Genomic DNA, 17,375 nt, shown 5'->3' with positions numbered 1-17,375 from the left:
ACCCCTGATCTAGACTAGGAGGAAAAAAGAAGAGGTGATGTTTTAGGCTTAAGCAACTAGAAAGAAATCAGCTGCCATTTGTTGAGATGGGATTCTAGGAGAAGACGAGATGTGAGGAAATACCAGGAGCTCAATCTTGGACGTGTAAACTGTGAGATGCTTCTTAGACGATGTAGGAGTCTGAGGTTCAAGGAACAGTTCTGGGCTGGGGAAATCAACCTAGGGGCCAGCAGCTTAGAGATAATAATTAAACCTGGAAAACCAGATAAAATCAGTAAGAGAACCGACACAGATGGAGAGGACAACAGGTTAAATATTGAGCCCTAGACCCCTGACATTTACAGGTCAGAAAAATGAAAAAGAACCATACAGAGCAGCAAGAAGAAACAGAGACAGGATGAAAGCCACGAGAGTGCAGAGCTCTGGAAGCCAAAAGTGCTTCAAGAAGAGGGCCAAAGCCCCATCAACTGAGGCTGAGACAGTGACTCAGAGCAGACCGCAGGAGGCCTCACTCAGCTGGATTCGAATCAGCAGTGGGTGCGAGGACAGACGAAGGAGACAGAGCATAGGCAAGTCACTCCGGAAGTTTTGTTGTGATGCAGAGCCGGTGGGGTGGAAGCTGGCAGGGGAAATGAGATCGAGAGAGTTCCTTTTTATGTATTCCCACGATGGGAGAAGGAACAGCACGTATAATGACTGTTAAAAAAAATAAAAGTTTTCCACTTGAGATAGAAAACCTGACGAAGCAGGGAAGATGGGAAGTGCTGGGGCAGTGGCTCTGAATAGGACAGAGGAGGTGGGATCTGCGGACAGAATTCAGTAAGGGGTGGAGGTTCAAGCTTAACAAGAACCGGCCACGCGTACAGGCAGGTAGGAGGATGCGATGATGGGCAGCTTACGGAGATTCCCTTTCGCTGGTGTCTGTTTTCTCCATGCAATAGGAAGGCAGGCCATCAGGCCAGAGCCGCACAGAGAACGAGGTGCTGCCGACTGAAGGAGGAGGTCTGAGACAGACCTGTGGAGTCGGGGAGTGAAAAGGAAAAGAGTGTGTGACCACAAATCTGAAATGAGACAGATAGCATGGTTCTGAGTTCTTCTCTAGTCTTGTTCCACTGCAGGAGACAGAAAGGAGCCAGGAAATGGGATCTGAAACCAGGAGCACCGACTGGGGTGCCTGGCTGGCTCAGTCAGTAGAGCATGGAACTCTTGATCTCAGGGTTGTGAGTTCAAGCCCCACATTGGGTGTAGAGCTTACTTGAAAATAAAATCTTTAGGGCCGCTTGGGTGGCTCAGTTAAGCGTCCAACTCTTAATTTTGGCTCAGTCATGGTCTCAGGGTCGTGAGATGGAGACCTTCATCGGGCTCCACACCCAGCGAGGAATCCACTTGGGATTCTCTCTCTCCCTGCCTCTGCTCTCCCTCTGCCTATGTGCGCACCTGCTCTCTCCCCCTCTAAAATAAATAAATAAATCTTATAAATAAATAAATAAATAAGCTCTTTATGAAACAAACCAACCAGGAGCACGGTTTAACAAGAAAATAAGACAAAGTGAGAGGGAGACAAGAGAAAGGAGTGACAATGAATGACTATGGAATTTAAATGGGACAAGGAGGGAAGTGGGGACCCCAGGGGAGTGAGTAGTGAAGACAGTGGCACAGAGGGGGTGAGCCAAAAAGCTGAAGGTGGTGGTCAGAAAGTCACTGAGATGGAAAGGTCTAGAGCATGACCACAGCCATGAGTGGCTGATGCTGGATGGAAGACAAGGTCACTAAGGGAAAGCAGCTCAAAAAAGTGAAAGGGCAGAGTCCTGGAAGGTCATCCACGTGGCTACTGAAATCACCATGAATCATGACACGGGCTGTGCTGGGGAGACAGTGGACCAAACGAGGCAGGGGGAGCAGGCTCAGGGGACAGCTGCGACAAGGGCAGGAGTGGGGACTACAGTCTGACGACACAAGGTTCATCAAATCGATGTGTTCTTAGGGAGGAGGAAGAGTGCTCTAGAAGAAATGAGAAAGCACCAGAGGAAGAGTGTGAATTCAGTGGGAGCCCCAGAGGAAGGGCTGTCCACAGAGAAGGATTCTGCCAGGGACTGACCGTGAGCATTTCAGAACTCAGGGTGGGGGGAGAGAGGTGTATAGAACAAGCCTTACAGAGATTAGAGACTGAGAGGTAAGGGTTAGGGTTAGGGAGACTCAGTGGGTGACATAAGCAGGACAGGGCACATGCCGTGATGATTCCTTGTGGTCCCAAAGAGGCACGGTGCCATGACCAGGTGCTACGACCAGAAGCATGCGGAGCTCCGGTCTCCTGCCAGCCCACCGCTGATGCGAAGAGATCTTAGACCCCTCCCCATCCCACTAGCTCTCCCCCAACAATCTCCAGCATTCCAGGTGGGACCTGGTCATGGTGGGACACACAGCATTGTTGGTAGCACTGTCTCTAAGGAAAGGGTAAAAACCCAACTGGAGTCCCAAGCCTTTCCCCTACCAGAAGACCATCATGGCTTCTCAAAGGTGTACAGAGGAGACACTTCAGGCAAAGGCACTGTTTATTACTAACTGATGGTGCGGCCTAAGCATCTCTCACTTTTATAATCAACAGAAGGGTGTATAAGCAGTTATATTTACATGGGGAAGAGTCCACAACGATGCCTAACAAGAGCTATGGTAAAACTCTGCAAATACTCTTAACTGAGGAGTTACCTAGTTCAGAAAGACAGATTACGTGGAAGGCAACTAAGGGAGTGCATTACATGACTGCAGAACCAACAATCGTATTAAATTATTCAATGACATGATGACGAATGCAGGTCTGAATGCACCTGCTTTGTCAAATTAGAATCCTAATTATAATACTTATTATAATGGTAATAATTCTTATGTTCAATAGAAAAGTTCACTTGATAAAAGACAGATATTTTCAAATATACAATATGTGTCAATATCACTGTTTCCCAACAAAGACAGTCGTGCATATCAACTGTGAGCCCGTTAATTATAAAGAAAGAAATTTGCACATTAGTTAAATAATTGTCAATGAGATAGCTAGAAAACATCCCATCAGGCAAACTTTTATACCCTGAAAATTCAGAGAAAGAGTTACAAGACAGTGTAAAATGAAGATAAGGAAATCCATAATTAGAGGCTTATTTCGACCATTATTTCAATCTTGCATTTTCAGATGATTTTATCATAAAAGAAAAGCACCAACCAAACTCATAAAATCAGCTGAGCCAAATGAAGTCTTAATCGCTTTGCCATCAGAGTAATTAAGACGTGACCCTGTTCGAAACAAAGGATGAAAGTTATGGAAAAGGAAAACAATTAGTTTTAACAGATCGCCGTCAAAATGAATAGAGATGAACAAAACACAATATAATGATCTTAATCTTTTAAACTACTGCTTGCAGGATTTTTTTTGTTTTGTTTTTTTGCTTGCAGAACGTTAGAAAGTTGCTGTCCAATTCATTTCACCCTGTCGTGAAAATGTCACAACCGGAAGCCTCCTGGAAAGCTACGACCGAAACGATAAGCGTCTGAAGGGAAGGCTTACCTGATGCACCTATCGGGGAGGTAGCTGGGGTCATGTTGTGGACATTGAGCCCAAGGCTCTGGGAGGGGCCTGGGGCTGACGCTGCTATAGGAGGCCCCAGAGGGTTCTCCCTCTGCGGCGAGGTGAGCGGGGTGGTCGGCTGGGAGGTCTGTCCACCAGCAAGTCGTGCAAGGCGCCTCCGTCGGATCTACAAGAAGGGAGAAAAGACATTCTGTAACTCAACCGCAGAAACACAATTCTGCCCAAGAACAACGTTCACGATGTCAGTAAGCATCGAAAATCACGCTGGAGCTGAACAACTGAATACGCCTTGAGAAAAAGGACTCATTCAAGACAAGTAATAACTTGGCATAGCAGTACTTTCACAAACTACCACCTCACTTTTTAAAACCTGCATCTTATTGCCTTACAATCCTGTTTATCACACTTCCTTAATAGATAGCATGCACATGCCACGACATGCCACACTTTTAAACACACCGAAGCTTGTCATTTTAATGAAACTACGTAACTTGGTTATTTTAAATAGGTGAGTTGATTTGTTTTGTTTTTGTTTTTTTAAGAGAGAGAGGGGGTGGGGGAAAGGGCAGAGGGAGAGGGAGAGAGAGAATTCCAACAGGCTCCACACCAACGCAGAGCCCAGCGTGGGGCTCGATCTCACAACCCTTGAGATCATGACCTGAGCAGAAATCAAGAGTCAGATACTCAACCGACTGAGCCACCCAGGCACCCCTAAATAGGTGAGATTTTAAATAAATACTCAATTTAATTTACTAAAGCAAAAGTTTCAAAAGTAACAAACGTTACACTAAGACACAAATTTTGCCATCACTTTCAGGAGCAAAGCAATTCAATTTTTCTTACTTAATTTTCTTACTTAATATAATCTGCCACTTCTCCCTTATAATAACACCCCAGAGTTATCCAGTGATTACAAATATCTACCACAAAATCCCAGTGGATCACAGAAATGTCTCCCTCACATTGGATAATCATTAAATTATAAACAGGCGGTAAACTCTCACCGACCACCTGCTGTCCCAGGCAGTGAGGACACGAACTACTGTGATAAGGCTTCTGGCTCGACACAGGCAGCAAAGAAGCAAACCAACGAGGCTGCTTCACTCATTCCGTTACAAATAAGGACGATGAAAAAGCTAACCTGTGACAAATGCTAACTGGGATGGACCTCATCTGAGCTAAGAATCTGTCATTCCAACACTGCAGAAAATCCGCTCCTTTTATCATTCGAGACAACCAAGGACATCCTGATTCTTGACCCCGAAGCTGAGAAGCCCACTCCTATGCCCCTGCTGCAAATACATCTATCAACGAACTTACACAAAATCCTGATGTTGTCTGGTTGTTCATCGATCTCCTTCACTAGAATTAAATCCCTCAAAGGAAAGATCAGGTCTTAATTATTAAAAATAAACAGTGAGTGGTGCCCAGCTGGCTCAGTTGATTGGGCACGTGACTCCTGATTCTCGGGAGTTTTAAGTTCAAGCCCCAAATTCTGGGGCAGAGATTACAAATTAAAAAAATAAAAAATAAAAATAAATTAAAATTAAATTAATACCGACGCAGCACTTTGTCTTCTAGCAATGGTCTCAGCACCTTGTAAATCCATACTCACTTAGTCCTTATAATGAGCCTTTGTGGGTACTTATGCCCATTTTATATATGAGCAAACTGAGGCACAGAGGTTACATCCTTGCCTGATCAGTAAGTGGCAGAGCTAGAATGTGAGCCCAGGCAATCTGGCTCCAGAGCCTATGCCCTCAGGACTAATCCAATTGTCTGGGATCTCTGGGGATCTCCAAGGCCCCTGCAGAGGGTATGCTGAGGCCAAAGCTACTTTTACAATATCACTAAGACATCTGCCTCTTTCGCTGTCATTCTCAAGTGTCCATATGGAGCTTTCCAGAGACTATGTGACATGTCATGTTGCAACAACTTAAATACAGAATTTAATATGAGAATTCAGCTGTATTCTAGTAAATCAGACATTTAAATGACTTGTAGGAAAAAGAAAAAGACTCGCAGAAGTGAAGATAATGTCACTTTTCTCACCAAATGTGTTTGTTTTGGAAAATGTAGTTTTTTTCATTAAAGATACATTATTTATATTAACATACAATGTTTTTATTATTTTTTTTAGGTTTCTCACTTTTTATTTCTACTACAGTAAATTATCAACGAATAGGACCCACGCAAACAAAAGCTCTTTGAGATCGTCACCATTTCATAAGAGTGTAAAGGAGTCCTGAGACCAAACTCTGAGAACCAGGCCGCTCTCTCTTACTCACCCTTATCTCCCTACTGCCAAGGCCCGCACCTGCTCCGTAACAGGTGCTCAGTGCTCCCTGTCCTGCGCTGAACACAGAATGGTGAAGGTCACCACAAATCATCCAAGGGAGAACTGGGACTGAGATGAAAAACCTCACTGAAAGAAATTATTGAAGTGTTTCTCTCATGAACACTTACCTGGGGTGGAGGGTAGGGAATGTGGACCAGAAATTCCTGATCCAATTATTCAAGCCAGAGACCCAGGATTTGTGTTCACTGCTTCCTCACTTCCCCTCACCTCCTCAAACATCCGGTTTACCACCAAGCTCTGCTCCTTCGACCTGGGTCTACCCTCTCCCCTCAGCTCCTCGGCCACGACCCTATCCAGGCCAGCACCCTCTCTCACCAGGCCCTCTGCCAAAGGTCCCAATGAATCTATCTGTGTCCACTCTAGCCTGGTAAAAGCAAAGGCTCCACATTCCTTTCTTCTAACACTTTCAAAGTTTTAGGTTTCTGAAATGCAAATCAAACCACGATGAGATAACACCTCCTACCTCTTAAGATGGCTGCCATCGAAAATAACAAGTGTTCATGAGGACGTGGAGAAACTGAAGCCCTTGTGAACCAGTGGTAGGAATGTCAAATGGTACAGCCACCATTGTAAACAGGTGGGTGGTTCTTCAAAAAATTAAAAAGAATTACCACAGGATCCAGTAATTCCACTCCTAGGAAATACCCAAGAGAACTGAAAGCAGGGATACAAACAGCGAGCTGTTCACCCATGTTCACAACAGCATTATTAGAGCAACCCACGTGACCATCAGCGGATAAATGCATAAACAAAATGTGGCACACACGCACAATGGAACAGTATTCAGCCTTAAAAAGGATGTTCTGACACGTGCTGCAACACGGATGAACCTAGAGGACATGAGGCTAAGTGAGATCAGCCAGTCCCAGAAAGACAGACACTGCACTATTCCACTTACGTAAGGTCTCCAGAGTAGTCAAATTCATAGAGACAGAAAGTAGGAGAGCGGTTGCCAAGGGCTGGGGCGATTTTCAAAATCTAAGTATAGAATAAAATCCGAAGTGATAAGAAAGCATGTTATCCTACTTTCCCCTACAATCTATTCTCCACGCAGCGATCACAGTAATTCTTTAAAAACACAAACCACCCTCCCCTGCTCAAACCATTCAATAGCTTCCCACTGCACTTAGAATAAAAACCAAGTCCTCACCGTGTCCTATGGAGCCACCGGCTGTCTCTCCAAGCCCATGGAACACCACATTAGGCGGCAGCCACGCTGGCCCTCTGACACTTCCTAGAGTACCCTAAGCTCTAGAGTACCCTAAACTCTAGCTTACCTTCAGCCACTTGCAATTCCTTAAGCCTAGAAGCAATTTTTCTAATTCTCGGCATGGCTGATTCTTTCTCTTCCTTCCATTCTCAGCTAAAATGTCACCTCCTCCTGGAGGACTTCCCTGATCACTTTATCCAGCACGATCCTTCCCTCCACACTCATTGATACTGCAGCCCTCCAATCACGTTTCAAGCACTCTGCATGGTCTGTAATTACATTATCTATTTCTTTTGATTTTTTTAAAGATCTATTTATTCATTTCAGAGAGAGAGCGTGTACGCGCATGCACCCACGAGCGGGGGGGGGGCAGAGGGAGAGGGACAAGAAGACTCCACGCCGAGGACAGAGCCCCACGTGGGGCTTGATCCCACGACCCCGAGATCATGACCTGAGCTGAAACCAAGAGTCGGATGCTTAACCAACTGAGCCACCCAGGCACCCCTATAATCACATTATCTATTTCTTACTGTCTTGCTTACTGTTTCCCTAGTAGAACGCAAGCTCCATGAGAAAACCACATCTCTGCTGTTTTCACTGGTATCTCCAGCACTGAGTGTAGTGCCAGGCACGTAACAGCTCCGTACATACTGAACAACGGGAAAAAGTAATACATGGAATCAAGACAGGTGAAGACTGAAGCCACACAGAAGAATGTTTAACTGAATAGTCAAAGCCTAGATAGAGTTTCAGACTTCTGACATTAACTCCTCTTCAGATATCCACTCAATCAACAAATTCGCATCAAGTACGGGAAAGTAAACTGAATAGTTCCTGCTCTCGTGGTACACAGATTCCAGTGGAGGCCAAAAGAACAACAGCCAAATGGACAAAAAGAATGCCAGGTGGTCATGAGCACCATGAGAGAGAAATAAAGTAGGGGAGGGAGGGAGAGCAGGGCAGGCTGGGGAGAGGGTGCTTCGATTTTTATATAAGGTGGATGGAAAGGCCTCTCTGGAAAAGGGGGCGTCTGCAAACACGAAGGAAGAGAGGAAGGAAACCAGGTGGGTCTCTGGGAAGTATGGCGGGAGGGTGCTTGGCTCATGCTCAAGGTCAGCAAGCCTTGTGTGGCTAGAGCAAAATGAGCAAGAGAGAAACAGCAGATGATGAGATCAGATGCATGAAGGGGTCTTGTAGGCCGTGGTGAAAACACTGGGAAGCCGCCAGGGGGTTTTGACCAGAAAAGTGACATAACTCAACTCATATTTTTAAATTATTATCTTGGCTGCTATGGAGAAAGGGAATAGGCAGAGAGGCTACGTAGGAGGATGCTGACGACCCGCGCTCGGGTGGGTGGCCGTGAAGATCGTGGTGAGTGGTCACCTGGGATATACTCTGATGGTAGAGCACAAGCTCACAGGATTTGCTGATGGACTGGGTGTAAGAAGGACAGAATGAAAGCAGGTAAAAAGGCTGACGCCAGCACCTTGGGCCCGAGCAACTTACTGAATCAGTTTCCTGAGACAAAGAAGATGGAGGGACAGAGGAGATAAAAGTTGTTTTAGACACATGATTATTAAACATGCAGCTGGAGTTGTCTTCATGTGAATTCCATGATTTTTTAATTGAGCATAAGATAGTAATTTGGGGGCGCCTGGGTGGCTCAGTCAGTGAAGCGTGTGCCTTCAGTTCAGGTCATGATCCCAGGGTCCTGGGATCGAGCCTCTGCTCAGAGGGGAGTCTGCTTCTCCCTCTGCCTCTGCCCCTCCCCGGCTTGTACTCTCTTTCTCTCTCGCTCTCAAATAAACGCAGTCTTTTAAAAATAAATAAATAAAATAGTAATTAAATAAGTAGCAATTAAAATGAAAACATATGATCTGACACGCAGGACAGAGGGCAGGCTAGGGTGGCCCTTGGAGAGCTGTTAGCTTCCAGACAGCACGGAGAGCCTGAGAGAGATGAGGTCACCTAGGCAGTGTGCGCAGACAGTGATTCAGGGGTCTGAGGATGAAGCCCTACGACACCAACAACTGGAGTGGGGGAGGGGAGGCGACACCAATAAAGGAGACTGAGAACGGTGTTGGGAGGCCTCTGGGTTCGCTGGGAGAACGGACGCTGGCTTCCTAGAAACCAGTGAGAGACTTTCAACGGCGATTAACATCACCCTGTGGACAGGCTGAGCAACGTGAAGACGGAGAGTTGCCCGTTGGACTTGGCAATGAGGTGGGAACTGAGGGCCTCATCATGACCAATTTTGATGGAATGAAGGGGCTTGAAAGCTTGACTGGAGCAGGTCCCACAAAGAATGGGAGACTGGAAGTACTGATTTCTGAGACTTATCACTGTAAAAAAAAAAAAAGAAAAAACCAAAAAAGCGTAAGTGGGGGAGGGGAGGGGAGTGAGTTCACCGTGAGGAGGAAGAGAAGGAAAGATGAAAGTGTCTGAAGACAGATGGGCTGCAGACCCTCGTGGTGTCACATGCACAACGCGACAGGAAATGTGGTTGCAGCAGAGTGACATGAACCCAGGATCCGTCAGGAAACCTGCGTTCTGGTGCCGCCACAGACTGGCCACGCTTGCGGGCATCTTGGGTAACACACTTCACTCTTCCCCTAACTCAGCCCTGAACGGCTTTCCCAGGTAGCCATCACAATGAAACGGGGCCGTATATGTTAAAGTACTCTAAAAACTACAGGTGAGGCTAAGTGAACAGTGGTATTGTCCTACGCTGGAGTCCGGGGAGCCACCAGATGAAGGAGCTGGTGTCCTACGCACCAGCCCGGGTGACTCGCACAACAGTACTGAGCAGAAGCAGCGAGATGCGAAAAAGCGCACACTGCATGATTCCATTTGTATCAAGTTCACAAGCAAGAAAAAAGAGGCGTGAGCACGCTTTGAGGGGGCCGGTGGTGGTCTTGTTTTTTAACTGACACTAGTTTCACAGGTATGTCCACTGTGTGAAAATTCACTGGGCTGCACGCTTTCAATGTGGGTAGTGGGTTCATGGGTATTCATCTTGTCATAATTTAAATGTCAAATGCAGTCTTTTCTATGTTTCGAACACGATATAATTTTATTTTTTTAACAGATTTTATTTATTGGGGCACTTGGGTGGCTCAGTCGGTTAAGCATCTGCATTCGGCTCAGGTCATGCTGAGATCGAGCCCCACATCGGGCTCTCTGCTCAGCGGGGAGTCTGCTTCTCTCTCTGTGCTCTCCCTTTCTCTCTCACTCTCCCTCAAGTAGATAAATAAAATCTTTAAAAATAAATAGATAAATAATAAAAATAAAGATTTTATTTATCTACTTGAGGGAGAGCGAGAAAGAGAGCATGAGCAGGGAGGCGGGGCAGAGGGACAGGGAGAAGCAGGATCCCCGCTAAGCAGGGAGCCTGATGTGGGGCTCAATCCCAGGACCCTGAGATCATGACCTGAGCCGAAGGCAGAGGCTTAACCGACTCAGCCACCGAGGTGACCCTCAAACATGATATAATTTAAAAAAATTTTTTTTTCATTTATTCATTTGAGAGAGAGACAAAAGAGAGCACAAGCAGGGGGAGGGCAGAGGGAGAGGGAGAAGCAGACCCCCTGACGAGCTGGGAACCCGATGTGGAGCTTGATCCCAGGAACTTGAGATCATGACCTGAGCTGAAGGCAGATGTCCAACCATCTGAGCCACCCAGGCGCCTCAAACATGATATAATTTTTAAAAAATTAATCCTGGGGCGCCTGGGTGGCACAGCGGTTAAGCGTCTGCCTTCAGCTCAGGGCGTGATCCCGGCGTTACGGGATCAAGCCCCACGTCAGGCTCCTCCACTATGAGCCTGCTTCTTCCTCTCCCACTCCCCCTGCTTGTGTTCCCTCTCTCGCTGGCTGTCTCTATCTCTGTCAAATAAATAAATAAAATCTTTAAAAAAATAAAAAAATAAAAAAAATTAAAAATAAAAAAATAAAAAATTAATCCTATTTGTTCTTCAAGGCCTACAAATGCTACATTCTTTGTGTGGGTTCTATAAATTTTTTTTCATTTAGCATAAAACCTAATTAAATAAATAGTAATTAAAATATCTTATATATCTGATACTGAAATTAAACTAGTACTTTAATCTTTAAAATGTTTTTATCTAGGGGCGCCTTGGTGGCTTGGTCAGTTCAGTGTCTGATTCTTGGTTTCAACTCAGGTCATGATCTCAGGGTCATGATCTCAGGGTCGTGGGATTGATTGAACGCCGCGTCAGACTCCGCACTCAGCGCAGAATATGCTTGGGATTCTTTCCCCCTCCCTCTCCCTTCCCCTCTGCTCCTCCTCCTGCTGTCTCTCTCTAAAATAAATAAAATCTTTAAAATGTGTTTATCTATACACACCAATACAACAGAAGGCCTGATGAAGGGAGACTTAAATTTTCACAGAAACCAGCATTTGGGGAGATGTGCTTGAAGTCGAGGTTCATTACCTTCATGGCAGCTAACTTAGGATCCCATGCTTGATTTCAAATTCAAGTTCAACTTTTACTACTTACTACCTTGGTAGGATCAAGATAAGTCACTTAACCCTCTCTGTCCTTCAGTTTCCACATCTGTACAGCGGAGGTGAAAGCTGTAGCCCCCACAGAGTTGTGCGAAAACCACCATCCATGCCCTGTTTTCTACTTCATTTTTCTCCATGGCTCGTATCTGACCTCCTACATATGCAATGTGTATGTACTGCTTACTCACCATTCCCCGACTCCGGGTGTCTTAATGCAAGGACTTCTCTCGGTTTTCCTCTGACGCCTCACCGCTGCCTAGAAGAGTACCTGGCACATGGAAGGTGCTCTCTAAATAGTTGCCAAATTAATATTATCATTATTTTGAAAAGCACGCACACTGAAAAAAATATAAAGCCACTTTAAAATCTGGTGCCAAGTTCAGCCTGAGATGTTAAATTTAAATGTTCTTCTGGGTGAAACAAACATAGAATAAATGTCCTGACTCACTGCAACGAGGGCTTGAAGGAAGGAAGTTTTCTAAGAAAGATTTCCACTGTGCTGGTGTCCCCAATCCCTACCCCCAACACTCCACAAACACAGGTCAGAAAGAAAAAGAGAGAGAGAGAGAGAGCGAGGGAGAAAGAAAGAAAGAAAGAAAGAAAGAAAGAAAGAAAGAAAGAAGAAAGAAAGGGAAAAGAAAGAAAGAAGAAAGAATCAGGACTTTGTGAAATATACTATGGACTATTAACGAAGACAGAGGAGTGCAGTAAGGGACACAGGCAGGTCCGTGCATGACACGAACTGGTAGGAGATGACTGATAAAACCTGTCCTCATCCACCCCCATCTTAAAGACCTACTGGGAAGAGGAGAAGGAGCCACAAAAGGGCCAGTGCTCTGGGCCGCCTGCACAGCACTCGATGGAGGACAGTGCCCTTCAGGGGACTGACCACTTTCTATGACAGGGTGGCCATGAACTGGTTTAGCAGACCGAGGACCCAGGGAATATCTAGACAGGAGACTCCCAGGAGATGGCTTTGAGCAACTGAAGGTATAAGGGCTTATCTAATTAATTTGACTATTAAGAGATGTGACCTCACTTGATCACAAACAGAACATCACAACATGAGACACAAACTAAAAATAGCTCGACACATCAAAAATATTATTAAACTTTTTTCTCTTTGCTTACTCTGCCTCTTTAACTCTAAGCACATAAGATTGGTATAACCTCTCTTAAGTTAAACAAGTCCTTTTTGAAAGAATTCGGTTTTCCCAGATGTCACAAAGAGAAAATACCAAAAGCACAAAAAAAGAACTTACAATTCCTCAACTTATGTCCTGAACTACAATTCAAATCCAAACATACAGACATGAAATCGCATTTCTAGAGTTTTTCTGGTCTTGACTATTTGAGTTCTCATTTCACAAGTGACATTAAAATAGGGCTTTCACCTGAATGGTTCTATCCTGATGCATTTCCTACTCTCACGTTCCTGGTCAACTAAAAATAGATTCAAAACAGCTACTGTTCAAAACAGAAGGGCCTCTGCGCTGGCGCGGGGCAGAGGCTCTGACAGGATGGGCCAAACTGTTCCTCTTATTTTTAGCGGGGTTTTTTTTTTTGGGGGGGGGGGTGAGAAGCAGTAAATCCAAAAACATTGTTTTAAATTTAGTAAATAGGCATTCTACAAAAGCATTTTTCAATACTCAAAAAAAATTAAATTCCAACATAAACACATTTGAATATTTACTCTTCGGAATGGTGTCCTGGAGATACTACTTATTCTGATTATTGCTGGTTTTGTATCTCAAAGTAAATGCATTCAAATCTGAACATCACACCTCAGTGACCAAAAAATTCACCAGTTGACTTTTAAAAATTCACTATTTTAAATTAATCCTCATTCAAAAGCTCCAAGACTCTTGTCATCTAAATCCCTTCCTCATGTGAAAAAATATATTAAATTCAATCTGCTACTGTCGCTCTATCTATATACATGAGGCCAAAAATATAGAAAAATCCTTTCTTTTGTTTTAAGTAGGCTCCATACCTAATGTGGATCTTGAATTCAGGACCCTGAGATTAAGGGTCCCATGCTCCATTGACTGACCCAGCCAGGTGCCCCTACAAAAATATTTTTGCTTCAATCTTAACATTACGGCAAGAAATGACTTCAATTCTCCTTCAAAGATTTCAAATGAACACAAGTAAATGTCTCCTTACTTCTCAATACAATCCCATCACCTCCTGTCCTGCAAAAACGGAAGCTAACTGAGCACTCAGATAATAAAGTTTTCTGGGTTATTCGCTGACAACTACTTCCAGAAGGGTGCTGGCAGCTCTGAGACAAAAACAAGAATTTTTAATAATATGATTAACTCTTACCTAGCCCTTAAGCCATGTGCCAGAGGCTATTCTAAGCACTTTACAGTTTATAAACCTGGTTAATAACCCAAAGAGATCAGTACATTTATCTTTCCGTTTTACAGATGAGGAAACTGAACTCAGAGAGGCTAGGTGACTGCTCAAGGTGACACGGCTAGAAAATGAAAGAGGAGACGGAACCCAGACAGTCTAACTCTGGAGTGCCCTGTATTAACCCAACCCGCTGGTCTCTACAGCAGAAAATCCCGGCTGACGTTGACTTGCACACAGAGACGGCCTCACTCCCCTGAGGACACAGTACTTGTTCATATCAGTTATGAATTAATGAGTTTATATATTAATGTTAGTATTTCAGCTACTGTATTCAATTCTATCAACGCTGGAGTATCAGTAGGCTCCCTCTTTGATGAATGCATACAATGAAATAAAGAACATTTCTATTTTCTGGTCCCAAGTAGATTACCAATACATAAAACAAACAAAAATGACACTTTATCAACATAATCTTGCCCCCCCTCCCAGATTCAGTCCTTTATTGGTTTATTAAATGCACTGAAGTCACTGTAGCAGGCACTCAAGATAAGACAACACCCAAGGGGCACCTGACTCAGTGATTAAACGTCTGCCTTCGGCTCACGTCATGATTCCAGGGTCCTGGGATCGAGCCCCACATCAGGCTCCCTGCTCAGGGGGAGGCCTGCTACTCCCTCTCCCACTCTCCCTGCTTGTGTTCCCTCTCTCGCTGTCTCTCTGTCAAATAAATAAATAAAATCTTAAAAAAAAAAAAAAAAAAAAGACAACACCCGAGACGTAATCCCCACTCTCAAGAATTTCCAGATCCACGGGGGAAAGACATGGACAAAAACCAACAATTAAGATACAGCATGAGAAGGTCTACACAAGATGTAATGAGAGTAGAAAAGACACAAAGGAGGCAACTCAGACCCAAACTCAGTCTGGGGTCTCTGTTATCGCTTCACGGGGAGGTTACAGATGCAGACGTACACACGCGCATACCTACACGTGTGATACACAGGGAGCTCAATAATGCTGTATCTTTAAAAGAAAACGTGTTTTCTTTTTTTTTTTTCTTAAGATTTTACTTATTAGAGGGGCGCCTGGGTAGCGCAGTCATTAGGCGGCTGCCTTCGGCTCAGGGCGTGATCCTGGCGTTCCAGGATCGAGTCCCACACATCGGGCTCCTCCGCTGGGAGCCTGCTTCTTCCTCTCCCACTCCCCCTGCTTGTATTCCCTCTCTCACTGGCTGTCTCTCTCTGTCAAATAAATAAATAAAAATCTTAAAAAAAAAAAAAAAAGATTTTACTTATTAGAGAGAGAGAGAGAGAGCACAAGCAGGTAGAGCGGGTGAAACAGGCTCCACCCTGAGCAAGGAGCCCGACATGGGGCTGGATCCCAGGACCCCGGGATCATACCTGAGCTGAAGGCACACATTCAACCAATGGAGCCACCCAGGCACCCCCAATGTGTTTTCTATTTACTTCAAGATCTCCTGCTCTTAAAAGGAGGATTTTATTTTTTAAAGATTTTATTTTTAAGCAATCTCCACACCCAACATGAGGCTCAAACTCACGTTTGAATATCTGAGATCAAGAGTTGCAAGTTCCACCGACTGAGCCAGCCAGGCGCCCCACAGAGAATTATTTTTATCTGTGTTTTACGACAGTACTTTTTAAAATTAAGTTGGAAAAGCAGGTTGCAAAAGGACACACACAATAATTCCATTTGGGCATATTTACATTACAATGGATATTATTAAGTGCAAATTATACATAAATGAAAAAGGCAATGATACATAATAAACTTCTATTTTCTCCCATCTTCGCCTTTCCCACAATTTCTGAAGAAGAAAATGAACCACCATTATGTCCTGCTATGCCTGTAAAGCCTGAAAACATTCAGATGGAAGTGCAGCTCTGCTCCAGACCATCCTCGCTCCGACACCCAGGACGAAAAAGGAGCCTCCCCAGGGCGCAGGCTGGACTGGCCAGAAGGGACCCACTCATTTCTTTTTTTCTTTTTCTTTTTTTTTTTTTTTAAAGATTTTATTTATTCATTCAACAGAGATAGAGACAGCCAGCGAGAGAGGGAACACAAGCAGGGGGAGTGGGAGAGGAAGAAGCAGGCTCATAGTGGAGGAGCCTGATGTGGGGCTCGATCCCATAACGCCGGGATCACGCCCTGAGCCGAAGGCAGACGCTTAACGACTGTGCCACCCAGACGCCCCGGGACCCACTCATTTCTGCTCACATTTCATTGGCCAGAACAAGTCACATGGCCACACCTACAGCCAGCGGGGTAGAGAAAGAGACCCTTCTCATAGGAAGGGGAACGGAACATCTGAACAAGAACACAGTAGAGTCTCTTTTTTAATTCACCACATACGTGATGTTAGGGGGGGGTCACTTACCGTACCGCTGCCTCTGCCCCCCCCCCCCCGCCCCCGCACACGGCTCCCCAGGATAACCGCCTGGCATCCCCTCCTCGGCTCTTTGCTCAAATGCTACCTTCCCAGTAAGGCCTTCCCTTACCACCTGCTATTTCCCATCTCTGCTTTATGGTTCTCCACACTTTCAAACCAACAGGTACGTGTATGCACGTACGCACACGTGTATACACGCACACGGGTACATATGCTCGGACGCATACGCATGTGTACGTGTGCACATGTGTATACACGCATGCGTCCTGAGAGAGAGAAAGTGAATGTGGCAAGAAGGCAACACCAAAAACTGACGCATCTAGGTGACTCAATCAGCCTTTCTGCAGATTTGAAAATTCCCCGAGTAAAAAGTTGAGGGAACAATGAGATCCATTAGCATGGCTGTGTTTCCTCTAGCTGGGCCCGGCTGCACGGAGTAGGCACGAAGCTGGGGTCTCCGGGGCTGCTAAGCGAGGACGCGGAAGGTAATGGGCAAAGTGCACAAGGCGTGAGTATCATGAAGCAGAAACCCAAGGCAAAGGCGGCATCTGGATTCGGGTTCCGGTCTCGTCCTGTGACCCACCCATCCTTCTCTCCTCGGGTTCAGAAAGAACACCCCCCCCCCGCATCCTTAAAATAAATCTCATTTTGTGCTTCAGCTCCATAAATTGTTCTGTTCCTTACCGTGTGTATGTGTGTGTAACCACTTCAACTCCCCAGAGGCACTCTCAGTGATCTGATTGTGCACACAGTCACCTGGCTTTTCTCACTAGTGGGTTTTCCGGATTCAAATTCACTTACACTGACTATATATTAATGTCAACAAATCATCCTAGGCCGTAATTTGGAAAGTCGAACAACATACAAATGCATACGCTCTGCGTGCACTTCACCTGACCGGAGTTTCTTCTTCGGGACAGGCAGGAGTCGTCAG

General features: G+C 45.1%; 1 protein-coding gene across 4 annotated transcripts in view; it reads right to left on the bottom strand.

Moving 5' to 3' along the window:
- UBE4B (ubiquitination factor E4B) overlaps positions 1-17,375 on the bottom strand; it is a 119,461-nt gene that overhangs the window by 76,813 nt on the left and 25,273 nt on the right. For all 4 annotated transcript variants that reach the window (XM_026519876.4, XM_026519875.3, XM_057305134.1 and 1 more), the window contains exon 2: positions 3,557-3,743. In XM_026519876.4, the coding sequence (XP_026375661.2) occupies positions 3,557-3,743 (187 nt within the window). The remainder of the gene's footprint in view (positions 1-3,556; positions 3,744-17,375) is intronic.

This window comes from Ursus arctos, unplaced genomic scaffold, assembly GCF_023065955.2.
Source record: "Ursus arctos isolate Adak ecotype North America unplaced genomic scaffold, UrsArc2.0 scaffold_32, whole genome shotgun sequence".
In the NCBI taxonomy this organism is placed as follows: Eukaryota; Metazoa; Chordata; class Mammalia; order Carnivora; family Ursidae; genus Ursus; species Ursus arctos.
Note: the sequence above shows the minus strand (reverse complement) of the source record. Positions and strands in the feature narration are given on the sequence as shown.